Raw genomic sequence first — 25,394 nt, 5'->3', positions numbered from 1 at the left:
GAGTTCCTAAGACAGGCAAGCCAAGCCTTGGAAAATGGAAGTCGTGGGAGAAATGCCTCGCGTAAAGGAGCAGTGGTGGGCAAAGGTGAGGTCTGGTGCTCGGCCACTAGTCTGGGTCTTGTAAGATTCCTCTGCTCCCCGCTGTCAAGCCATTACCTACCCACCCCACACCTGCTCTTTTTCCGCATGCAAAGTGAGGCAGAGAGAGACTGGGGCACAGAAAAATAGCAAAGGGTTAAGGTTAGTTACAGATGCAGGAGTCTAACTTGTTACCTCCTCAATCCTCTGCTGCCCAGAACTTCAGAGTGCTGACAGCAGCAAGGGCCCTTCCCGTAGGTCATTTTAAATGTCTAAGTATGCATTATTATGCATAAGTCCATAAATCTAGATGATCCGCATTATGATATTTGAGTACTGTTATGGAAATATAAAATGTCAAATTCTTAACGTGCCTTTCTCTCATTCTCTGGTGCTGGTGGCCTGGGCAGGGCATTCTTTCTGTTCCCTGGGAATTCAGATCTGCTAAGCCACTGCAGAGGCCAGCACTTCCCCTCTGACGACCCCTGAACTGGTCTCTGCCTCAACTTGTTGCCAGAGTTCCAGGCAACGCAGCCCAGCCAGGAAACAGGGGCCCCACCACACAACTTCCCCTCTTCCCACCCCGCACCCCCCCACCCCTGTCCCAGAACCTCAGCCAACTCCTTGATAAAGTCTGGGCGGCTTCGTGGGGAGAGAAACAAGGGAGTGCCAGCCTGCCTGACCTGTGACCTGGTCTCTTGAAAGTCATTGGTCCAGTTAAAGGGCTTCCTTTCTAAAGTCCTCTTCCCAGCCTCACCAAGGGAAAGGGAAGTGGCAAGGAAGAGAACCTGAATCTGGATGATGTGAGGCAAATGCCAGGTAGCAGCCCCTGGCCAGACAAAGAGGAACAGGTAGGTGGGTTGGTTGCATGCCAAAATGTGATTAATTTTCCCTGCTAACCAATGAAATCAGTACTTGCTAGGAATTTACAGTGTGCCTGGCACTGAGCCAGATATGCATTGCTCTATTTGTTATTTATGTTTGAGGTAGTGTCTTACAGTGTAACTCTAAGTGGCCTTGAACTCATGATCCTACGCTGGTCTTGAGCCAAAGACATTCCAGCCTCATCCTCCTGAGTGCTGGGACCACAGGCATGCGCCGCCACACTGTGTCCTGTAAGATCCTGTGAGGTCCCTCTTATTTTCACAAGGGTGGAGGGGTCTGAGGTCCAAAGATGCCCAATGTCCTGTCACCTAGTAGGGTCAGGGTTAGAAATACTCTCTACCTCAAGTCCCGTGAGCAGTACATGATTTTCGTGATTGAGACACTAAGGGCCCTTTAATCCCCTAAGTGTCTGAACAAAGGGAAAGAAGAAAGCAAGGGTGCCCAGAAGCTACTAAACCAGCAGAGAAACAGCAAGGCTGGTCTGGGAAGTGGTCTGCCGTCCAGAACAAGGGCTCCTTACAGAGAGTGTCTGTTTATTGAAGTCTTACAGTAGACGTTGCCAAAGATGGATGCAAATGTTTTGTTTGCTTTGTTTTGCTTTGTTTGTTTGTTTGATGTTTTTCTCAAGGCAGGCTTTCTCTGTGTAGCCCTGGCTGTCCTGGAACTCATTCTGTAGACAGGCTGGCCTGAAACTCACAGAGATCTGCCCGCCTCCATGTTCAGAGTGCTGGGATTAAAGGTGTGCACTACCACCACCTAGAGTTTTGTTGGTTTTTACATTTTTTACCTTACTTTTGTTTATCTTTTTTTTCTTTGAGACAGTGCTTCTCTGTTTAACCCTGGTTGCCCTAAGATTCACTCTGTAGACCAGGCTGCCCTTGAACTCAGAGAACTCTGCCAGCCTCTGCCTTCTGAGTGCTGGGATTAAAGGCGTGCACCACCACCTGGCTTGTTCGTTGTTTTTTTTTTTTAATACTTCTTTTATGTATATGCACATGGCTGCTCACCACACACATGCAGAAGCCCACAGGAGTCAGAAAAGGGAATCAAGGCCTCTGGAGTTACAGGTGGTATGGACCACCATATGGGCACTGGGAACAGAGCCTGAGTCCCCTGAAAGAACAATAAGTCTCTTGACCACTGAGCCATCTCTCCAGCTCCTGTTTTGTTTTTTGGTACAGGGTTCATACAACCCTTGTTGACCTCAAACTTGCTATGTAGCTGATGCTGTCCCTGACCTTCTGATCCTTCCCCTGTTTCCCAAGTTCTGGGGATCACAAGGGTGCACTAACGTGGAAAATGGAAAATGAATGTAACTGAAATCTATTGAGGAAGCTTGCCAGTCCTTTGAGGGTCTGGTCTCTTCCACCTGTGTGTTTAACTTGAGGCAGCAGCTATGACTGGAATTACTTTGAGTTAGTAAATACAGCAAAGAAAGGTGGGGACAAGAGAACAAGGAAATCAGAAAATTATTTCTGTATAGATAAGTCAACAAAGAAGACATTGGGGCTGGTTGTGGTGGCACACCCCTTTAATCCTAGCACCCAAGAGGCAGGGACAGCCAGATCTGTGTAAATTCAAGGCCATCCTGGTCTACATAGTAAGTTCTGAGTGAGCCAGAGCTGCATAGTGAGACCCTGTCTCAAAACAAACAAAAGTTTAAAACACTGTGTGTTGGAGTCAAGCTGTTGAAGGGCGGGGGATGAGGCTCAGTTGGTAGGATGCTTGCCTAGTATGAACAATGACCTGTATTCAAGTGTCAGCACCACACAGACCAGCCATGGTGGTGTGTGTCCGTAATCCCTGCACCCAGGAGGCAAAGCCAGAAGATGAGGTCATTTATCTTCATTCGAGCTCATTCTTGCCGACATGGGAAGTTCAGGGCCAGCCTGGGATAAATGAGACCTGAGAAGGAAGAAAAGGAGAGAGAAGGAGGGACTTTTTTTGTTTTCATATTCAAGGTATGTTTTATTGGGCTTTAATCAATGCTCTGGGCAAGCAGGAAACCAAGTGTACCAACTCCCCAAAGGTTTGAACTAGTGATGGATAAGGATAATGAGTCACCCTCTTCTCTCAACTGGCACCAAGAATTTGGTCACTGGGAATCTGTCTTTTGTATATGTAAGGGCATGCAGGCAATAAAAGGCTGGGGGACCACGGGACATTTTCCAATTGTGTTCATTTCCCCAGAGGCAAGAGCAGATTTCTAATTCAAAATACACATTTCTAGAAAGTCATATTTTTATACCAGCTAAAAAGTTGGTGGTAAGTACATTTGGTATCAAATGGACTCTGCCTTTGGGAGAGGATAATTAAAAAGAAGCTAAAAATCAGAGGAATAATGTTATGCAAGACCAAGCAGGGCAGAGCCAGCAGTTAGTTTATCAGCTCCTAGAGCATTAGATGTTTCCAAGCAAATGTAATGCGTGCAAATGGTGTGTGCTGCATAGGACATATCCTAGTTGCTCGTGTGGGGTCCCTCCTGTGTGTCAGGCACCTTTTGAGTGCTTTTGTGGCTAGCCCTCATAAGAGAGTAAGTTCTTAATAATAACTACTCTGTAGCTGAGAAATACGTAGCTTAAGTCAAGCAGCTGAGGGCAGGGAGGAAGCTCAGTTGGTAGGTGACAAAGCCCCACAACAGCACCTTGGATATGAAAAACAAATCCCTCCTTCCCGCCTCACACTCTCCTTTTCTTTCTTCTTGGGTCTCACTCATTCCAGGCTGGCCTTGAACTCCCTGTATAGGCAAGAAGTAACTTGAGAGCTGGGATTCAAATCTAGAGCCTGCCTCCAGAGCCCGTCACTGTCCAGCACACCCTGTTGGAAATACTAAAGAAAGCTCGATGTTCAGATATATTGAAGAGCTTGCCCGCAACCCTCCAGCTAGTCATGGTGGCCTTTTGACTTTAATCCCAGAACTTTTCCTGCTGTAGTTTACAAACATTCTTAAGATGCTGCATGGTCCTCTCTCCCCCAGGCATTCCTGGAGAAGTATGGGTACTTCAGTGAGCAGGGCTCCAAAGCTCCAGCCTCCACTCAGTTGAGCAATGCCATCAGGTACGATGGAGGGATGTGAAGGGGTACAAGATATATAACTCCAACTGTGTCCGCCCTCTCCCATCCCTCTGTATTCCTTTCTCTCAATTCCTCCCGGCAGAGAGTTCCAGTGGGTGTCCCAGCTGCCCATCAGTGGTGTGCTGGACCAGGCCACACTGCGCCAGATGACACTTCCACGATGCGGGGTTGCAGATACTGACAGTCATGCAGCTTGGGCAGAGAGGATCAGTGCCCTGTTTGCTGGACACCGGGCCAAAAGGAGACGTAAGAAACGCTTTGCAAAGCCAGGTAAGTGCATTGAATCCAATTAGTCTGGGATTCCCCAGGGCAGGGCCCAGAAGAGCCCATGACCACAAAAAGAGGCTGAGCTGAGCAGGGACTCCAGGAGAAGCCTCTCTTGCCTCGGGCAGAGAAGGGCCAGATCTTTTGACTCAAGAACCATAGTCATGAATGCAGATATTTAACTCTAAATTCTATCTGCATTGATGAATTTTTTTTTTCGAGACAGGGTTTCTCTGTGGCTTTGGAGGCTGTCCTGGAACTTGCTCTGTAGACCAGGCTGGCCTCGAACTCACAGAGATCCGCCTGCCTCTGCCTCCCGAGTGCTGGGATTAAAGGTGTGCGCCACCAATGCCCGGCCGATGAATTTTTATTGTACATGTATTCTCGAGATTAAGCCCCATCAAGTCCACTTAATTCTCTGATCAGTTTTCAATGCAGGACAGTTGTCAATAGTTTTTGTTTATATTCTATTGAAGTTATTTCTGTAAGAATTGATTCTTTTCATAACTCTTATTCAACCAAGATGTGATCCGTTGATGAGTTTTATTTTTTATAGCACCTTTTTATTTTTAAAAAAAGGTTTTATTTAGATGGAATTCACATGCTATGCAATTTACCATCGGAAATATCCAATTAGAGGGGTTTAGTATATATTTGAATTGTGCAACCATTGCCACAAGCTAATTCTTCCTTCCAGAACGTTTTCATTATCCTCTGAAGAAACCCCATGCCTATTATCACTTATCTCCCCATTGTGCCCTGCTGCCAGCCCTGGCAACCACTAATTTGCTTCGTGTCTCAAGGGATCCGCCCGTGTTGAACATTTCATCACAGCCCATTGTATATGCTGTACGGTTTCTCCTGTTGGGATGTTTCCTTCTCTTCTCTTTCCCTCCCCTCTCCTCCCTTCCTGCTTCTTTCTTTCCAGTGCTGGGATTGGAACCCAGGGCCATGAGTGATGCCACTGACCTACATTGAAAATTTTCTCCTCTCCCTCCTCCTCATCTCCTCTTCCTTCTCTCTCTTCCTCTTCTTTCTCCTGCTCCTCCCCTTCCCCCAAAATTCCAGGGTCATTGCTACTCTTCTACAGTTTGTAAGATTAAATTTCTTTTGTTAATTTTCCACAAATAATAAGTTTTGCTGTGTAGAATTTATGGTATCATGATTGTTTTGACTAAGTTAGCTTTTCTTTGATAAATTTTTACAGCCTTCGAGGTTGCTCACAAGATGATGTTTTTCTGTCTGATTCTCAAGTATAATTAATTTTACTGTGTACACATTGGATTGTGGCCACTTTTAATTGGGCTGCTTTTACCGACCTCACCCACTGTACACGGGATTGAATGCACAGAATTTGTTTTCATTTTTTAGTTAATGGGCAAGGAGGTTGTGGGCAGCTGCATCTGTTCCCAAGCACACACTAGTCCATTTCTGCTGCATTTACATGTCCATCCACCCTGGCCGCCCTGTTCTGAAAGACCGTATTCATCCACAGTCAGCTCTGGGGTCCTAGCACTGGGGTCAAGATGTCCCTGGTGTCAGCAGACTGTATATCCCATTGTGTTTCTGGGCAGCATAGATGAAGAGTGAGCAGGAAAGGAGAGGTACACAGGACAGGCCAGAACAGAGAGAACCCTACCTTGGAGCTCGAGGCACTGGGTTCAAATATCAGCTGTTGTGACCAAGTCATGCCACTTGGTTCTGATCCCTCATCCTCCCTCATGTAGGAGTCAGACCTTCTTAGGTTGTGAAGGAGCACCATCCAGGGCTACTGAGCACAAGGGGCCCATGAGAACACAGTGGGAAACGAGCAGGCCCAGCAACACTTGAGCCTGAGCTCTGGGAGGCTTCCTTCTGACTGCAGCCCATCTTCTCCAGCCCCAAGGTGGAATCTAACCGAGTGCGTTCGTAGCTAGCCATTTGAGTACTTGATTGCCAGAATGCCTAGTTAAACTTCAGATAAACAATAAGTAATTGCATTTGTGTTTTCTTATTCAAATTTGACTGGGCATCCTGGACTCACATGTGCTACATCTGCCAACCTCAGGCCAAGTACCTGCTCCCCTCTGTGCCTACGGGGCTGATTTATGATTCCCCTGTCTCTTCACAGAGCTGGTGGGTTGGGGGGAGCAGGGTATGCATCTGAGCTGAAAAAGGAAATCAAAGCAAATGTGCATTTCTAAGCCTCCACCACATTTCAGGCAGTTTCACAATGCTATTCCAAAAGGTAAGCATTACCAACCCCACTATACAGAGGGGGAAACCGAGGCTTGGAGACATTCCACAATTCCTGAGAGCTTGCATGCCCAGGACTATAATTTCAGCCTATACCCTATTCCTGTCATCAGTTTCCTGCTGGGAGTCAGGACTCCATAGTCCTTCTAGCCCATACTTATAGCTTTCCTGTCCCTGCCCTCCTTAGCTCCTTCTCTTCCCTCTTCCCTTTGGGATCCTGGAGAGAGGGCAATACCACATGCTGGGGGCTTGCAGTTACTATGAAAAGCAGCCCTGCCCAGGCTGGACTTGAGATTAGGGCCTGAAACAGTCACCCTCTCCTGGGGGCCAAGGTAAAGAGGACAGCGGAGAGGGCTAGTTTCTTCTCAATTCCTGTTCCTATTCATCCTACCCTTCCCCCATCCCACCTCACCCCACACCACAGAGGATTTTGTCTTGAGACCTATCACCTTCGCTGGCTACTAAAATGGCTACCACCTCCTTCTTTCCTGGTGGAGGGTGTGGGGGGGTGACAGTCCATGACTGCAGAAGGAGCCACCCTATACCACTTGATAGTGATGGTGGTCAGGCAGAGTCTGAGGTTCGGTCACTCACATCAGGATATAGGAGAACCCAATGCATGCTGCTCTGTGCCCTGGGAAGAGCAAGCAGCAGAGTGTTCTTGGTAAGGAGTCAACCGACCTGGGTGGACACCTCTGCACTCCAGCCTTAGCCCCTTTGTCTCCCTCCCCTCCCTAAAATAGTCCCCTCTTCAGCTCCCTAAGGACTGGCCACTGGCCCTTGCCTCCACCTTCCCTGTCTCCCTCCCTTCCTCAAAATAACTCCCTCTTCACTGACTGGTCACTGGCTGAGAAGCAGTGGTTGGGTTGTTGCCCGGCCAAACAAGCCCAAGGAGATACATTGCCTTGAATGGAGTGGGGCACACCCCACCCCCACTTCCATGGGTGGAGAGGGCCAGGATGAACCTCCCTCCCATCTGGGGAAATCTCAGCGCTCACTCGCTGACCCTAATGTTTAGGCAGATTTATAGGCCTGGCGTCCCTGCAGGGAGGACTACTTCTCTGTATGGACTGTAGAAGGAGCACTGGGCCAGGGGTCGGACCCCAGCTCAGCCCCTCTCACACTCCGAAGCTGTGTGCAGGGTCCTTCCCCTGGGTCACAGTCATCTGGGCCTGGGGAATCTTGCCTGCAAGCTATGAAGCTTCCACTTGGGGTTTTAGTCTCTGAGTAACAGGGCTCAGAGGCCGTCCCTGACAAACTCAAAGCCAGACTTTCTGGCAGCTCTGTCCCTGGCTGCACAGCAAACTGCAGATGGGTCCAATGTAATGAGTGACCCGGGGCTATGGCAGAGGCCAGAGTCCCGGTCCTCGGGGAGGAACGGCGGTTGGGGCAAAGGGAAAGAAGCTTAAGTAAGAAGAAATGGAAAACTTTTCCTGGGCCTGTGACAAAACACACCCTTTGTTCTTGTCTTCAACTCAGAGGTCTCCAGAGTTCCTAAGGAGGTGGGGATGAGGTGGGGGGCAGGGAAAGACCTCACATGTATGGTTTCTGTGGTTGTTGACCATCCACAGGCTCTAGGTTCTGGTAAATGCAGAGTTCAGTCTCTGGGAGGTAACAGGAGACCATCAGGGTGGAGGGAGCGCCTGGGGCAGGTACAGCTGTGACCTTAGTGGCCCCACTGACTCTCCATCTGGACACATTGAGGATGGGCCTCAGAGTGTCAGCAAGTGGCATGAAGTTTTCTCAGGCTCAGTCTAGGCTGTGGGAAAGAATAAGACCCAAGACCAGGGGTCCAGACTGATCCTCGAAGGGGGTCTTTTCCTGGCAGAAGCTATGTCTCTGTCGTCAAATGGTGGCTCTCAGGCAACTAGATTGGAGACTCTCCAGGAGAAGGGTAGTCTGCTGTTCCCCGTCAGATCAGGGGCTCCTTGGGGCTGGGCCCACCCATCCTACTGAGCCTGTGGGGACTAGCTTCAACAGCCGGTGTGACTCACACTGCCTTTCTGGGTAACAGGTAACAAATGGTACAAGCAGCATCTTTCCTACCGCCTGGTGAACTGGCCTGAGCGCCTGCCTGAGCCAGCTGTGCGAGGGGCCGTGCGAGCCGCCTTTGAGTTGTGGAGCAACGTGTCAGCGTTGGAGTTCTGGGAGGCCCCAGCCACAGGCCCTGCTGATATCCGCCTCACCTTCTTCCAAGGGGACCACAATGATGGGCTGGCCAACGCCTTCGATGGCCCAGGTGCTGCCCCAAAGCCTCTTTCCACACATTTGACTAGGAGAGGCAGCCTAGGGGTGGCAGTGGAGTTTCTATTCTCCTTGAAACCATGGCCAAGCCAGGTTTCTCCTCCAAAGGACCCCCCCCATCTCCTCATCTGTAAAATGGGGACAAAAAGCTCTGTCCAAAATGCACCACATGGCTGAAAGGACAGCCAGAGGTTTGGTGTGGCAAGCACCTTGGTAACGCTAGAGTGGGCTGGATCCTTGGAGAACATTCTGAGATTGTCTACCCCTGCTTCTAGACAGGCCTGTGCTTCTGTTGTTCTCCAGAGTAGACCCTAAGATATCCAGAGGCCACCATCAGCCCTTCCCTCCCCTGCCCCAGACAGCCAGTGCAAGAGGCCTTTACTCTGGCATTCCCAGGGCTTCCATTTGTCCCCAGCCTGCAGGCTTCCTGCAGTGTAAGTCATTCTTCCATTGTGCTCAACGCTGACCTTCAGAATCTGAACATGGGCAGAGTGGATAGTACTGGAGCACATTCAGGAAACACCAATTAACTCCTGCATTTAACGGACTCTGCCTCCACCCTTGTCAGCCCCTGCCGACCTGGGCTCCTGGAAGGCAATGCTGAAGGAGTCATGATGAGCCTTCTAGGCTAACATTATCACAGAGTTGTTTGCTAGCTTCCGTCGGGGTCTCCTGCCTTAGTGTGGGTGTATATGAGGGGAAGGCCCTGGGAGCTACATATCTAATCATTTTTGTGGGGACAGATATACACCTGTGAGAATCACTGAGGTGCTTAAGTTCTGCTGGCTCCTATTATAGCCAGGCGAGAGGACCACGGACCAGCCCTGACAGAAGACAGGAGCACAGGGATATATATGTTTATATAAAGCCATATATATCAGCCAGGTGTGGTGACACACTCCTGTAACCCCAGCAGTCTGGTGAAACTGGAGGGATGGCTCAGTGCTGTGCCAGTGTGAGGGCCGAGTTCAGATTCTCAGCGCTGGGGTGTGGAGGCAGGAAAATCTTGGGGGCTCATTGGCCAGCCAATCTAGCCAGGAAAGCAAGCTTTGGGTTCAATGAGAGGCCCTGTCTCAAAAAAAATGAAAAAGAAAGAAAGAAAAAGAAAAAAAGAGGAGGTGTTTCAATGGTTAAGAACACTCTTAAGTGCTCAATGGTATGGCTGCTCTTCCAAACAACCTGAGTTTGGTTCTTATCATCTCATGATGGCTCATTTTGTAACTCTAGTTCTAGGGTATCTGATGCCCTCTTCTGGCATCTGAGGGTACCAGGCACATATGTGTTCCACAGACATACATGCAGGTAAAATACTCATACACATAATAAGATAATTTAGCTGAGTGTGGTGATGCACACCTTTAATTCCAGCACTTGGGAGGCTGAGGCAGGCAGAGCCCAGCCTGGTCTACATGAGTTCCAGGACAGGCGGGGCTACATAGAGACACTGGCAAAAGTTTTAAAGGTAGAAAAGTGACTGAGGAAAGACATCCCAACATCAACCATCAACCTCTGGCCTGCACAAATGGACACACGCGAGCGCGCGCACACGCACACACACACACACACACACACACACACACACACACACACACACCAGGTCAGCATAAGACCCTGTCCAAAAGAAGTGGGGGGGGTGAGATGGCTCAGTGGGTAAAGATGCTTGCCCTCACTCTCCAGCCTGCATGCAGACTGTTTGATCCCTGGGACCCAAGTGGCAGAATGTAAGACCTGAGTCCCTCAAGTTGTCTTCCATATGATACACTTGACACACATACTTTAAAAAACAAAAACAAAAAACAGGGTCTCACTACATAATCCGGGCTGGCCTTGAATTCCCTTTGTAGACCAGACTGGCCTGGAACTTGAAGAGATCATCTGCCTTTGCCACCTGAGAGCCAGAGATTAGAGGCATGCATCGCCATGCCCAGCCATAAAAGCCCCTTTGTTTTTGCTTTCATTTTTGTTTTTGTTTTGAGATAGGGTTTCTCTGTGTAGCCCTGGTTGCCTTGAAGTTCACTCTGTAGACCAGGTTGGTCTCATAGACCAGGCTGGCCTCGAACTCACAAAGATCCACCTGTCTCTGCCTCCCAAGTGCTGGGATTAAAGGCTTGGGCCGCCATTGCCCAGCTCATAAACCACCTTTTTTTAAAAAAAATAAACCACTTTAAAAAAAAAAAAGAAAATGTGCATACACATAGAAGTACATAGTGTTCAGTTTCCCGACTCCTGAACATAACACAGCAAGCGCAGGTCAGGAAACAGCACAAAGCCTTACCATCCCTCTTCCAGAGGTGACCTATATTAATAGCGCCTAGACGAGGCACTGTTTTAAGAATCAAGTGTGACACACGCTTGTTCCTATGAGGAAGAAGCTCTTCATCGCCATGCCCATTTTTCGATCAGGAAGTTTAACACAGGGAGATTAAGCTGTCTGCCCAAGACCACACGGCTAGTAAATGGTAATTTTAGTATTGGAAACCAGGCAGTTTGGCCCCTAGGCGAGTCTACAGTGCACTTCTGGTACAAGTCCACTGCTTAGTCATCTGCTCACCTGCCGGCACTCCTGCACCTATCATACTAGGGAGGATAGTAGATGGCAGCCACACCCCCCACGTGGGGGCAGGGTGCCTGCGGGAGGGAGCCCCTGGTCCCTGCTCGCCCCAACCCTTCGTGTCACGCTCGCAGGGGGCGCTCTGGCGCACGCCTTCCTGCCCCGCAGGGGCGAAGCGCATTTCGACCTAGATGAGCGTTGGTCCCTGAGTCGTCGTCGCCTTGGGCGCAACCTGTTCGTGGTGCTGGCGCACGAGATCGGCCACACGCTCGGCCTCGCGCACTCGCCAGCACCGCGCGCGCTCATGGCGCCCTACTATAAGAAGTTGGGCCGCGACGCCCTGCTCAGCTGGGACGACGTGCTGGCGGTACAGAGCCTGTATGGTGAGCACCCCAGCCCGCTACTGGCTCTACCCTTTCCCCATAGGGTCTTCAGTTCTCGGACTCTGGCTCCTCAAATAGGATTCCCCCGTCACTTCCTTGTTCCTATCAGTCCTTCTCTGTCCTAAAGCCCCAGACGTCCTTGAAATCGGAATATACGCAGGCTCTGCTTTTCCCCCATTTTCTCCATCAGTTCCAAGCAACTCATGAGTGCAAAACTCTGTCTTTAGCTCAGAATGCTTGTTTGGTCTCCCAATCTCACGTTATCTCTTTCCTGGGCTGTTGGGTGGGAGAGGAGATTGCTGGGTTAGTGCGCTCTTGCTGAAACCCAACAGTCAGGGCTGCACTTGCCCCTTCTCTCTCCTTCCTTGGGTCTCAGATCATGGGCAGAGCAGAGGGAAGGGTTTTGAGCCCTCCATGTACCCCACCCATGTCAGCCATCTCTCTTCTTTATTCCTAAGGGAAGCCTATAGGACGCTCAGTGGCCACCCAACTCCCCGGAAAGCTATACACTGACTTTGAGGCCTGGGACCCTCACAACTCCCGGAGGATACGCCCGGAAACCAGAAGTCCTAAATACTGTCACTCTTCCTTCGATGCCATCACAGCAGGTAAGATGGTCCCAGCCATGCCTGGTGTCTTTTTTTCCTCCTCCACATCTCTAGGGCTCCCAGAACTGAAGTACAAGGTGTGGAGAATGGAGGTATCTTGAATATAGATATCGGGAATTACGTGCTTTTCTGGAGTGGCGGGCGGGGTCAAGCTCAGGCCCAGCACAGAACTCATGCTTTCCTCAGCCCTCCTCCTTCAGCTTGTCTAGAAAATCGGATCCAGAGCAGCACCCCCTCCTCAAAGTCGGCAGGGAGGCCAAAGGCCTTTCTTCACATCTCTTGTCTCGGGACAGATGGGCAATGGCGACTGTACGTCTTCAAAGGGAGCCACTTCTGGGAAGTCACAGCTGATGGCAATGTTTCAGAGCCCCGTCCACTCCAGAAAAGGTGGCCTGGGCTGCCCCCCAATATTGAGGCTGCTGCAGTGTCACTGGAAGATGGAGACTTCTACTTCTTCAAAGGTATCAGCCTGAGTCAGCTAAGACTGAGATGGGGGAGGGTGTCCCCAACAATGAGTCCTTAGTGGAACTCGCTGTTGAGCCTGTGGCCCAGGAAGGACTCCTTTCGGGGATGGAGTTAGAAGTAGCAGGTGTCCAAGTTGTCCCATGTAGACACGTGTAGCGGGAGGAAAGCTCTCCGGTCTGCAGGTCTGCAGAAAATCCGGAGGTGTCTGCCCTGGCATGCTGGCAGTGTGAGGATGGCGTGCCACGTAGCTTCTGGAACTTGCATTCCCTGCCTAGGGAGAGGGGCAATGCGCAGGCGTGATGGGGAGGCTAGATAAAAGTCAATGACTCAAGGGTGGAGAGCACAAAACTGGACGCCTGGTATACTGTGTTGAGCAGCGCTCCCTCAACCAGTGCTGAGAACCTCGTGTCCTAGGCACAGGGAGAGCGATGGACTGGAGACACAGTGGTCAGCAAAACAGACACCTTTTCCCTCGGGGAACTATTAGTAGTCGGGAGTGATGAAAAATTCAAGCCTTCTCAATCTTCCATTCCTGTCCTGCCTCCACCCCCCCCCACACACACACCCTCTTCCCCAACACCCTCCTACCCTCCCCAGCCTGGGATAGATGGGTTCGTTCAGTCTGCTCTATGCTGGCACCTGCTGGGAGTCTAGGCCATAGCCGGTTCCCCTCAACGGTGTACTTCTAGTTCTTAGCCACACTTTGACTGGCTCTGAGAAAGGGTAGGGACCAAGTGGACAGAGATTGAGTGGAAGGCCGATGAGTGAGCGCCTCCAGCTCACCCTGGCTCTCTCAATGCCCCACAGGGAGTCGATGTTGGAGGTTCCAGGGCGCGAAGTCTGTGGGGGGGCACTCACAGCTGTGCCGGAGTGGAGGTCTGCCCAGACACCCGGACGCTGCTCTCTTCTTCCCGCCTCTGCGCCGCCTTATCCTCTTCAAGGGCGCCCGCTACTACGTGCTGGCTCGAGGGGGGAAGCAAGTGGAGCCCTACTATCCCCGCAGCCTGAGGGACTGGGCCGGGGTCCCTGAGGAGGTCAGCGGTGCCCTGCCAAGGCCGGATGGCTCCGTCGTCTTCTTCAGAGATGACCACTACTGGCACCTGGATCAAGCCAAACTGCGGGTGACCAGATCTGGCCGCTGGGCTACAGAGCTGTCCTGGATGGGCTGTTGGAATGCCAACTCGGGAGGTGCCCTGTTCTGAAGGCTCCCCATACTGAATGAACAGTGGTTGCCCCCGCCTGAGGGGCGGGGTCTGTCTAGGAAGTCCTTGAACCTCGCAGGAACTTCCCTATAGCACCGGCTCCAGCAGGAAGCCTGCATTTATTTCCGTGGTCGAAGGAGAAACAAAAATAGGGCTGCCATAGCCTCTCCCCTCAAGGACCTCTTTCCTTTCCACTCCCGAGGGCATTCTGTTCTGATGAAGGTGCAGTCCCACGCCCACAGTGCCGAGTCCCAGAGAAGATGCAAATCTCAACTGGGGTGAGGACTACTCCGCAGGACCCTCCCCGTTCTATGCCTTTCAGGCCCAGCTCTTGGGAAATCACGAATTATACCACGAGACTCCACCCTACCTCCCACCCTCGGCAAGTTGGGTGTGGTGAAGGCTCCTCTCCACTCTGAGGCTCTTTGTTGAATTAAGGAGCTGAGCAGAGCGGAATGTGGTCCTACTGGGCCTGACATTTTGTCTGGGGTGATGAAGAATCACCCCTCAGCTGGCCAGCCTAGAGGTGTAGCAGTCTTCTCTGGGCAGACTCTTCCTCCCTCTCAGATAGGTTCAGAGTGCTTGAGACACAAGGGCCATGCTCTTACATTCAACTAAGGGACAGCGGCTGTGTATGGTTGTCATGGGGGGGGTGCATCTCTCTTCCAAAAGCAGACCGTCTTCACCCAGTTTGCCTTCCAGATGGACGACTCGTGCAGCAGGAAGATGGCAGAGGGCCCTTCGGGGGTCTGCCCATCGCAGGCACTAGGAATGCAACCCTCCGTAGTGTTCTGCAGGTTGGGTGAGGCCTGTTTGCTCTCAATGGCCCCATTCTCCAGGCCACACACGCAGCAGCATTCCGAAGCGCACACTGTCTGGCCAAGAATAGCTGGGATTCCTGGAGAAGGAACCAGCTCCCCAGCTTTCCCCCTTTTGTCTGAGCCAGTCTCTGTATTAATTTTAGCATCTGGGTCTGCATCCCGCCCTGCCTCCTCCTCCTCCACCTCCCAGTGCCTCTGTATACACACAGTGACCACCGCGAGCCAGCTCTCAGGGAGGGGAGAATGATTTGGCATGGGAGTAGCCTGCAGTTTCCCAGAGGCATTGCTGGCCCTGTGCCCTCCTTTCTTCTCTGTGCGGTGGACAGAATGGCCTTTGACTACCAGTTGCTTTGCCCTGTCCCGAGGAGACCATGAAGGAACCTCCCTGCTAGCCCGCTGCTTTCTGGGTTGTACTCAAGAGAGAGAAGTCCCGTCTTTATCACTCCACTCCACCTCAGGCGACTCTGATTCAAGACTTTATTGAGGGGTTTGAGGGAAAGAAACAATTTCTTAGAGGGCTGAGGGAATTCCGAGGCTATTTTTCTCCAGGCGATGCCTCTATTCGCCTGTTCCGACGGACCTGAAAAAAATGCACGTGAGGCTGTGTTGGAGGCGTGGGTCAGGAGGGCTGTAGGTGATGGGTATTGTCTGGGGGAGTAGTGGCCAGGTTCTGTTGTAGTTCGGAGAGACAACAGGTGGAACCGTGAACCGACAGTGGGCCTTCTTAACGGAAGGAGGCGCTAGGGCCGTCGGCTTGAAAGGACAGCTCTGCGGGCCGCACTAGAGATAGAAGAGTTTGGAGCATTGCGGGCCCAGAGGTTGGGAGAAGATGAGCTCAGAACTCCCAGCGGCCTCCGCATTACCCGGGTCAGGGTGCTCCAGAATACAGTGCTCTATGTAGGTCGGGTGGCTATGCAAGCTCTTGCATTTCTTACAGAACAGGATCTCGCAGCGCGCACAGCCCCCTCGGCGCGGTGGTCGCCGCCGCGTCTCCAACACACACCGTTCTTCCGGGGCACCACGCTTCCTACGGACCGGGGACGTCAGTGCTCAGTGGCCCTGCGGCTCTCCTCCCTAAAGGTCGGCCCAGGGTGCTTGCGTCTCACCTGTCCGCGGGGCCCGCTAGGCCACCCAGCAGCGCGAACGGGCTTAGCCAGCCCCAGAAACTGCTGTCCGAGCGTCGCAGCAGCGCCACCTGCTGGCTACTGGACTCCTGGCGCAGAGGGCAGTAGGACACAGAGCGAGCCTCGCGCTCCTCCGCATCACAGGCGTCCTCCTCGACCTCCGCTGCTGCAGCGCTCTCCGGGTCCGGCCTCTCCACCTCCGACGATGAAGACGAGGACGACTCATCCTCCAGCTCCTCCTCCCTGGCCTCAGGCTCCTCCACCTCCTTCCTCCACAGAGGGGCCTTCACGCCTACAGGCGGGGAGGGGGTTAGCGCAGCCCGCTGCCCTGGCAGCTTGCTGCTGGAGCCTGAATCCAGCATGCGTGGGGGAGATGCCGCCGGCCAGTTGTTGCCTGCCAAAGGGCTTCGGAGTCCTAGATTCCCGGAGGGCTGTGGAGTTCCCGCCCTCCTGAGCTTCCTTGCTAAGGATTCTAAGCAAGTCACCTCGCTTCCACCAAGCTCCATTTTTCCGTCTCTGAAGCGGGAAAAGTGGCACCTACCTCAAGAGTGGTTGTGAGGCTGACTCTAGATAGTGTCTGAGTGAAACACAGTTTCCTGCTTGCCGTTGTGCAAGCAATCAACGAACATATATTGCCAACACGGAAGAAGGAGGGTTGCCCAATGTTAATAAACATCAATTGTCATTTCAATAGGTGGTCGCTTATGGATTGTTTTTAAAAATTATCATTATTGCCGGGTGTTGGTGGTGCACACCTTTAATCCCAGCACTCGGGAGGCAGAGGCAGGTGGATCTCTGTGAGTTTCCAGGCCAGCCCAGTCTACAGAGCGAGTTCCAGGACAATCTCCAAAACAATACAGGGAAACCCTGTCTCGAAAAACCAAAAACAAAAACAAAAAAAACCCCTATATATATATTTATTATTATTGAGACACGGTCTCACTATACAGCTCTGACTAGGAAACTCACTATATAAACCAGGCCAGCCTGAAACTCTCAGATACCTGCCTGCCTCTGCCTTCTGAATATTTTTTAATTTTGTCTTTCCCTGGTGGTAGGAAACCCAGTGTCACTGGAGGCGGGATGGACAGATGTAGCTGACCAAACCAGAAACTGGTCCCGGGCTTGACCAATTGCAAGTGGATTTTAGCCACATGGCCCCCTCTCTAGCTGACTGACACTTTGTTCAGCTCCCAGACATCATAACTGCAAGTAGTACATCAGGGCCTCAAGCAGGTTCCTCGGCTGAAACTAAGCAGGTCTTCCCTGGGAGGTATCCATTCCATTAGTAGACATTCACCTAGCACATAGGCAACCCCGAGACAGCTAGATTTAAAATGCAAAGAAGGGGGGGGCGTTGGGGTTTGCCCTGGAAAGATCAAGAACCATTTCTATAGATCACTGGCCATTTGTTTCTCAAGTTATGAATTGAATAGACTGATAGTAACAGGCAAGAAGGTGTGTGTGTGTGTGTGTGTGTGTGTGTGTGTGTGTGTGTGTGTGTGTTGGGTACTGTTGTGCTGGTTGATCTTAACTGTTAAATTGACAGGATCAAACACAGAGTTTGTGTGAGGGGTTTCTAGGTTGGTTTAATTGATATGTGAAGACCCACCCTGAGTATGAGTGAAGCCATCCCATGGGCTAGTCGGGGACTAAACACAGAGGAGAAAGCAAGGTAAACTGTTTCCTGGGTGCAAATGCAGTGTGAGCTCTTGCTCCCGCCTCCGCGATTTCCCCACCACAAGAGACTGCACCTCAAACTGGGAGTCAGAACAAACCTTTCCCTCCTTAAGCTGCTTGCTTGTGTTGGGTATGCTGTCAAGGAGAAAAGCAAAAGATTACTAGGCACCAAGTACATGCAGCCCACATGTTCAGCTCTTCACAGGGCTGCGTCATCCCGGCACCTGTAATGTGGGCAGTGTGGTGGACCGTGGTGGGGTTCTGTAAATGTGACTGAGAGTATCAGAAAGTGCCCATTCTTGGGCTTGCCACAGGTGACGACCCAGGGAAACAGATGGAGACTCTGTTTTGAAAGGCCAGGCAGAAGGAGATGCTGGGAAGGGTCGGTAGCGGGGCTAGGGAATGGGGTTGGAAAGGGAGGTTAGGACTTGGAGCTGTTTGTCACTATGAGTGTTCTGACAGAGTCATGCTCAGAGCTGTACTGTACAATGTTCCCTCCAACAGGATAGCGGACTTTAAGGATCATTACAATCAAGGTGGTGGCTCATACTGATAATGTCATCGTTAGAGAGGCTGCAGCGAGGGGATTACTGAGAATTCAGACCAGCAGCCTGTGCTATCTAGTGGGTCCCCGGACAGCCTGGGCTACAATCTGAGTCCCTGTCTCCACCCCCTGCACTCTTTTTTTTTGTTTGTTTGGTTTTTTTAATTTTTAAAATATTTTTATTTATTTTTGAGACAGTCTCACTGTGCAGCTCTGAAACTTATTATGTAGACCAGACTCATTATGTAGACAAGACTGACTTCCAACTCATAGAGATCTACCTGCCTCTACCTCCTGAGTGCTGGGATCAAAAGCATGTGCCACCTGGCCTTCTTCTACTCTGAAACAGGCCCTTACTGTAGGGTGAAGAGGGCCAAGGAAAAAACACCCGGCCCCTGACTAGAACCGAGACCTGGGCCAAGGAAAAACTCACTGACCTTGACTTGACCCCAGAACCAATCAGGCTGCAGAATCCCACCCAGGCCTGAGCATAGATTTCCACCAATCCTTGAGCTTGCCCAAGAATCAGACCACAAAATCCCACCAATCTAAAGCCACCCTGGAAAGCTCCACCCTCAGCCCCCTAAGAAACCCTATATAATCTCTGTACCCAGGTCCATTTGCTGCTGCTTCTCACCCTAGAGGCAGCCACCCTCCTGGATTCTTCCTTCCAAATAAATCTATTGAGTGAGGTTTGTTGCACGATGTGCTATTTTCCAGGGAGTGGGCCCAGATGTAACAACTTTCTCTGGAGCTGGAGCAGAGTGGAGCTGAACAGAGCTGCAAAAGTTTCTCCTAGTGGAGCAGAGCTGAAACACTTCACCAGAGCTGTAACAACTTCGACCTGGAAACCCTCTCCTGCTAGAGTTGTTATACTCTCATTGGAAAATTTTTCCCTGGAGCAGAACTGTAAGCTGCTATGCTTATAGTGGTTTCATGGTATTCCTTGGCTCCTGACTACCAGGATACTTTTCTGTCTGAGCTACAATGCTTACACTTACTCCCAGGCCAGAGAAGACAAAGCGAGGTCTGAACAGAAACCAGTGAAGATAAAAGAATTAATGGTAGATGGCAAGAATATTTAGGAAGGAGAAAGTAGAGTGCTTGTAACAATTTGAATGAGTAATCGAGAAAAGGTTCAGTTTTCTACTATCACCATGGTGATGGGAGAGTTGGTCCAAGATGGGTCAAGTGGTCCTATCTTGGTTCACACCTTTTCAAGGCGACTCACCATGCTTATCCATCCTTCCTAACGTTGTACTGTCTGTTCCCTCTGGTCAGGGACTGGGATGTAAGGGATGCCCTGTGTGTATAGAACTCCATATGGTTTCCAGGACCTCTGTTGGATCACAGGGGGTGGGGGATGGGGCTAGAATCTCAACTGCACATAGGGCTCTGCTTAGAGACTGATGCCTTTTCCAGAATTTCCAGACTCAAAGCTCTCCCCTACCTTGCTGCAAGGAGGATTTCAATGGAGAATAGAAGATAGCTTTGTCCCCACATCAACTAGGTTCAAATCTCAGCTCTACTGCATAAATATAAAACCTGTCAGGCCTTCAGTAAAAACCATTTTTACAGGAACAGCTCAGTTAGGCCATTGCTTGGGGGGGGCAGGACACCTAGATATGAGCCCCAGGAATCATCTTCTTGAGTCATTCCCTAAGGCCCAGTAGCCCTTAGCAGGCACACCTGAACCAACAAAACCTAGCCTGTGACTTAGGAAACATTCTACTAAGACACAAATATCCCAAGGCCTGGTTGTTCATCTCACATGCTTCCCCAAGCCCAACTGCCCAACAGGCCTTTGTCCTTCACTTTTCTCAGGGTAATTCTGGGGTTTCTGGAATTTTATTTTTAATGGGGGGAGGGGGCTGACGAGATGGCTCAGCCAGTAAGAGCGCTCGTTGTTCTTGTAGAGGGCCCTGTTTGGTTCCCAGCACCCACGTGGTGCCTCACAGCCATCTGCAACTCCAGTTCTAGGGAATCTGGCACCACCCTCTGACCTCTGCGGCCACCAGGCGTGCACATGGTGTGCAGATTGCAGGAAAAACACATGCTCTTAAGATATAAATAAATCTTTAAAAAAATTTTTAGAGTGTCATAAAAATAACGCTAGCATAAAATCATATCAGGACCTGTTCTCAGAACAAAAACGGTCACAAAATAAAAACAGCCTTCAGTGAAAGTGTGTGAGCAAGCAATATTACCAGAATGTGGGCTGGATGCCTCCTGCACCTAAGTGACACTCAGAAGGCCCCTGGAGGGGAGACCTCCATTGGGAATGACTGGAAACTTGGAAGGGGCTGATCTCCATCCAAAGACAGGGAAAAGAATGAGCTGCGTTTATCAGCAAGCACAAGCACCGCTTCCTGCTGTTCAAAATTTATGCCCAAAGAGCAAAGTGAGGCCGGATACCAAAAGGAGATGCACATCTGTAATTCCAGCATGCGGGAATCTGATACAGAGTGAGTGTGAGTTTGAGGCCAGCCTGGGCTATATATGAGACCCTGATGTGTGTGTGGAGGGGATGGGGTGGGAGGATGAGTCCGTACATTATCTATCTTACTTGGCAATACAGATAGCTAGAAATTATCCAGTAGGGTCGTAGTTGCTTCTGTTGGAACTATCTGGGACATCCTAACTTGAGTAGAGAAAGGGAGTGGGACTTTGGAAGGTTGCACATACGTCAGCTAAAATGTATCTGGCTGGTCAAAGATTAGCATGGCTAACCAGTAATTTCATACCACTTATTCATTTAATAAGCCAAAGTTACAGGGATGCAGGACTGCTTCTGTGGCCACAAGCTTCATCAGACTCTATGTCTTGTTCTGAGAACTCTCTGGAAATGGAAAACCTTCTGTCACTGAAGTTCCTTCTTCTGCCATGGGCTGGTGTGGGTGCCGGAGACTCTCTCCCCTTTCTCTCTTCCCTTGCCTTCTCTCCCCCTCAGCTGGCCAGCCACTGACCTCTCCTTCTGTGGCCCAACCCAGGCACTTCCTTAGATCCAATTACAATGAATTCTGGGGGATCACCCGTTCCTTCCATGATCCCTAGGGTTCCTGTGGTAAGCCTGTTTGCTTTCTAGGAGGATCCACTGAACAAGATCTGAGACACCATCTCTCCATCCTCCCAGACACATGTGGTACTAGCAAACAAGCACATACTTCCTATCAATGGCTCAAACGGCCTGTGATTTTAGCACAGTCAGCTGTCCCCATTCTTAAGGTAGAGTTGCACTAAAATCACCGGCTAACTGGCCCTGAGGTGAGCTGGAGTGCTGGGGAGAGGAACATGTGGCTTCTAGGGGGAGATCAGGAAAGGGATTCAGGACAAGACCAGTCTTCTGGGATTGAATGATGCCTGAGTATGTCAATAGGGGTTTTAGCCATCAGCAACAGAAAACAGGCCTGACTAAAGCAAGCTGGAAAAGGATTTTTCTGGTTATAGGGAAATCAATAGAGGTTATGGGAGAGTCCATAGACCTACCAACCAGTTGGGATGAAGGAAATTTTGGAGCCCGGCAACACAGCTAAGTTTCTACCACAGAAGGAAAATTGTGAAGCATTGTACCCAGGGCTCCATGATTCAAATGTAGTGTGCCATCACAGCTGCCCTAAGAATGAGCTCTTCACTGCTTCTGGGCACCACTGGCCCCATTAATGAGTATGATTGGTTTCAACTAAGGTCACATGCTCATGAACCAACCAAAAGTGACTAGAGCACGTTGAACTCCCAAAGATGGGACCAGGTGCCTTCTGGGTAGGGGATGCACCACAGAAGCATCCTGACCCAGACTGTGAGATTCAGGGTTCTTCCCAGCTGCCTGTGCACAGACAGGAAGAGTGCTACTTTGTCCTCTAGTAGACTTGTGGCTTCCAAAACAGTTGTGGCTGTAAGTGACATCAGACCAGTTTACATTAACTTAAGATAAAAGGGTGAGTGTGCCCTTTCTTTGTCACAGATGGGGGTCTGTGTCTTAATCCCATTTCTATGAATCAACATGCCCTCTGACAGAATTTCTCATTTCTTTCTTTTTTAAACACAAGATTAGTTTGGTTTGGTTTTTCAAGACAGTTTCCTTGTGTAGTCCTGGCTGTCCTGGAACTCGCTCTGTAGACCAGGTTGGCCTCAAATTCACAGAGATCCTTCTGCCTCTACCTCCTGAGTGCTGGGATTAAAGGCGTGCTCCACTATGGGCTGGAGAGATGGCTCAGAGGTTAAGAGCACTGACTGCTCTTCCAGAGGTCCTGAGTTCAATTCCCAGCAACCACATGGTGGCTTACAAGCATCTATAAAGAGATCTGGTGCCCTCTTTTGGAGTGCAGGCATACATGGAGGCAGAATGTTGTATTCATTTTTTAAAAAGGCATGCACCACCACTGCCCAGCTAGATTTATTAATTTTTCTTTTATATGTATGAGTGCTTTGCCTCCATGTATATGTGTGCACCATATGCATCCCTTATGCCAATGGAGGCCAGAAGAGGGTGTTTGGATCCTCTGGAGTTAGGAATGTGGGTACTAGGAACCAAACCCAGGTCCTCTACAAGAGTGACAATGCTCTTAACCACTGAGCTATGATGGGGGGGTTGTCCTTCTGTATTACGTTTCTATTATTGATTCATGAATAAAACACTGTGGCCAATAGAGGCAAGGAGACAGGCAGGACTAGGAGATGAGGAGAATTCTGGGAAACACAGGCAGACGCAGTCACCATGTAGCCTGCCAAAGGAGTAGCAGGTCCAGACTCTTCTCCAGTAAGCCAAGACCATGTAGAAATACATAGACTTATATAAAGGGGTTAATAATTAAGATAGAGCTAGCCAATAAGAAGCCAAAGTCACCGACCAACAATTTTATAACTAATATAGCATCCGTGTGTTCATTTGGGGCTGAAGCGGCAACGGAACCCAGCTGGGACAAAGAACCTCTCCAATCTTCTCATTTCTTTCTTAAAACTTGGCTCACATTTTACTTGCATCCTTGAATCTTACAGTTGGAACATAAGTCTACTCAATTGCCTTTCACACTTAACTAAATGTCTACTACAATTCTCTGCTGTTTTGTGGGTAGGTTTAAACCTCTGAGGTCAGGCCAGCAAGATGGCTCATGGTTCAGGGGGTAAGAGAACTTGTGGACAAGCCTAGGGACTTGAGTTGGATCCCTAGAGCCCACATGGTAGAGGAATAGAACTGACCCCTGCAAGTTGCCCTCTGACTTCTGCATGTACGTTATGGTATGCATGTTTGCACACACACACACACACACAAATAAATAAATAAAAAACAAATAAATGAATAAAAGGTTAAAATTTTCTGGAGTTAGGGAGTACAGCTCCGTGGTCAGGCATTTGCCTGACATGTATAGGACTCTGAATTCAATCTTCATAATAAATCATGTCCTATTCAATATGGCATTAAGGTAAAAATTATTTTGAACTGAAAAAGACTACAATTTCTTTAAAAATTAGTTCATGTAATTTAAGGGTTGGATCCTATATTAATATACAGTCTGATTTTGTACAAATGTTGCATTACATATTCATGAGTTGTAAAAAATAAAATAAAACAAAGGATAATAGCACATGGCATCTAAAGTCAAAAGATTTGCTATCTGACTTTTTACACAAACTATAAGGCCAAGACTCATAAAGACTTTGTTTGTGGGACTATTGTATGGTTTGGACTATAAATTGTTCCCTATCTCCATTCTCCTCTTCTTCCTTTTAATAAAGAACCATCACAGAATAGTGACAGAACACATGACCACCGGCTACAGTTTCAGCCTCCCTTGCAAGCCAAATGCCTAAACCTTGGCCCAAATCATGTGAAAAAAAAATTATGTGTTTAACCGACACTTCACATCCTTAAAAAGGAAGCTGTCAGAGCACACACCACCTCTGCATCTTCTTCCTACAAATCTGGAGAAGGCAAAGTACTGGGAAGCCAGGACTGATCCTGTAACTGCTGGCAATAGCTGAAGGGAGCCACAAGCTAGAAAGATCTTTGGACAATGAAATGGACAGGGCCATTCATCTACCTAGAACCATTTGCCAAGCTCTAGGGGCGGGTGTCTTTCCTTCTGTCTGAGACACTGCTTTAGGTGGTCTTTTTGCTTTCTGTCTGGCCTGTTTACTGGCAGGCAGCTAGGTAGACAAGAGGTTGGCCTCTAGATAACAAAAGCAATAACTCCAGTACCCTAAAGTCCTCTGTCCCTCTGTCTCTGTTTATGTGCCAGATTCCTCCCCCCCATTGCAATAGGAATCTTTTGGTGTGCAGGGAACATGGCTTCACATCTGCATCCCTAAAACCCTAACATCCACTTGGGAAAAGAACTTGTCATTGTAGTTCCAATTCAGAAACCACAGAGAAGGGGCCAGGGAGATGTCTCAGCAGTTAAGAACACTGGATGCTTTTCTAGAGGACTTGAGTTCAATTTCTAGCACTCATATGGTGTCTCAGACCCTCTGTAACTCCAGCCCAAGGGGATTTGATACCCTCTTCAGCCTAAAGGGCACCAGGTATGCACATATGTGCGCCAGGTATGCACATGTATACATGCAGACAAAACATACATTAAATGGATAAAATAAATTTTGACAGTTTATTTTTACCCACAGATAGGGCTCTGTGTGGATAATTCATATGCTTACCTAGAGTAGAAGCTCCCAAGAGCCAGTGCTCTTAACTGCTGAGCTGTCTCTCAAGCCTGCTTCACTTTCTTAAAACAGTTGTTTAAAATTATGTATATATGTGTGTCTGTATGCCATGTGTGTGCAGACACCCTTGGAGGCCAGAAGAGGGCATCAGATCCCCAGGCTTGGTTGTTATGTGGATACTGGGGACCAAACCCAGGTCCTCTGGAAGAGCTGCTGAACCATCTATCCGACCGCCTCTTTTTGCTGTTCTTTCTTTCTTTTTTTAGTATTGCTATTCTTAGAACATACTAAGCATGTTCCTGCCTCCAAGCCAGTGTACTGGCTGCTCCTATTCCTCATGTGGGCTCACATCTCACTTCTCTCAGATCTCTGCCCAGATGACACCTTGGCATCAAGGCCCTGCCTTTATGGAAGGTATCCCCACCTATAAAGTAACCCTCTCTTTCCTGTACTATTCCCCCAATATTTATCACTACCTGACTGACTACACATTTGTTTTGCTGTTATTTGTTTCGTCTTTTGATTTTTGAGACGGGGTCTTACCATGTATTCCGATCTAGACCTGAGTTTGCTCTGTA

At 49.6% G+C, this 25,394-nt stretch overlaps 2 protein-coding genes across 8 annotated transcripts in view; one reads left to right on the top strand and one right to left on the bottom strand.

Moving 5' to 3' along the window:
• Mmp28 (matrix metallopeptidase 28) overlaps positions 1–16,626 on the top strand; it is a 34,134-nt gene extending 17,508 nt beyond the window's left edge. For 3 of the 6 annotated variants that reach the window (XM_040749337.1, XM_040749336.1, XM_040749334.1), the window contains exons 2-8: positions 3,941–4,020; positions 4,121–4,308; positions 8,552–8,776; positions 11,467–11,715; positions 12,174–12,323; positions 12,617–12,784; positions 13,596–16,626. In XM_040749337.1, the coding sequence (XP_040605271.1) occupies positions 4,185–4,308; positions 8,552–8,776; positions 11,467–11,715; positions 12,174–12,323; positions 12,617–12,784; positions 13,596–13,990 (1,311 nt within the window). In that variant the 5' untranslated portion in view covers positions 3,941–4,020; positions 4,121–4,184 and the 3' untranslated portion in view covers positions 13,991–16,626. The other 3 variants (XM_040749335.1, XM_040749340.1, XM_040749338.1) reach the window with 3 other exon arrangements.
• On the bottom strand, positions 15,275–19,497 carry CUNH17orf50 (chromosome unknown C17orf50 homolog). 2 transcript variants are annotated; one of them, XM_040749342.1, is made up of 3 exons: positions 19,391–19,497; positions 15,918–16,227; positions 15,275–15,838 (listed from the first exon to the last, which is right to left on the bottom strand). In XM_040749342.1, exons 1-3 carry the CDS (start codon positions 19,401–19,403, stop codon positions 15,592–15,594), a joined length of 570 nt encoding a protein of 189 aa, XP_040605276.1. In that variant the 5' UTR covers positions 19,404–19,497; the 3' UTR covers positions 15,275–15,591. The 2 variants fall into 2 exon arrangements, with proteins under 2 accessions (XP_040605276.1, XP_005088456.1); XM_005088399.4 differs by lacking the exon at positions 19,391–19,497 and having other exon boundaries at positions 15,918–16,441.
• Between the last annotated feature and the right edge of the window lie 5,897 nt (positions 19,498–25,394).

Source organism: Mesocricetus auratus, unplaced genomic scaffold (genome assembly GCF_017639785.1).
Source record: "Mesocricetus auratus isolate SY011 unplaced genomic scaffold, BCM_Maur_2.0 Super-Scaffold_100007, whole genome shotgun sequence".
Lineage (NCBI taxonomy): Eukaryota > Metazoa > Chordata > Mammalia > Rodentia > Cricetidae > Mesocricetus > Mesocricetus auratus.
Note: the sequence above shows the minus strand (reverse complement) of the source record. Positions and strands in the feature narration are given on the sequence as shown.

Bases quoted from the DNA above. Each gene is read 5' to 3' on its own strand.
- CUNH17orf50 (XM_005088399.4), bottom strand. From the start codon at position 16,441: ATGGAGCTTGGTGGAAGCGAGGTGACTTGCTTAGAATCCTTAGCAAGG. The intron at 15,839-15,917 runs GTGAGACGCAAG...CCCGGTCCGTAG, and splicing joins CTAGCGGGCCCCGCGGACAG to GAAGCGTGGTGCCCCGGAAG.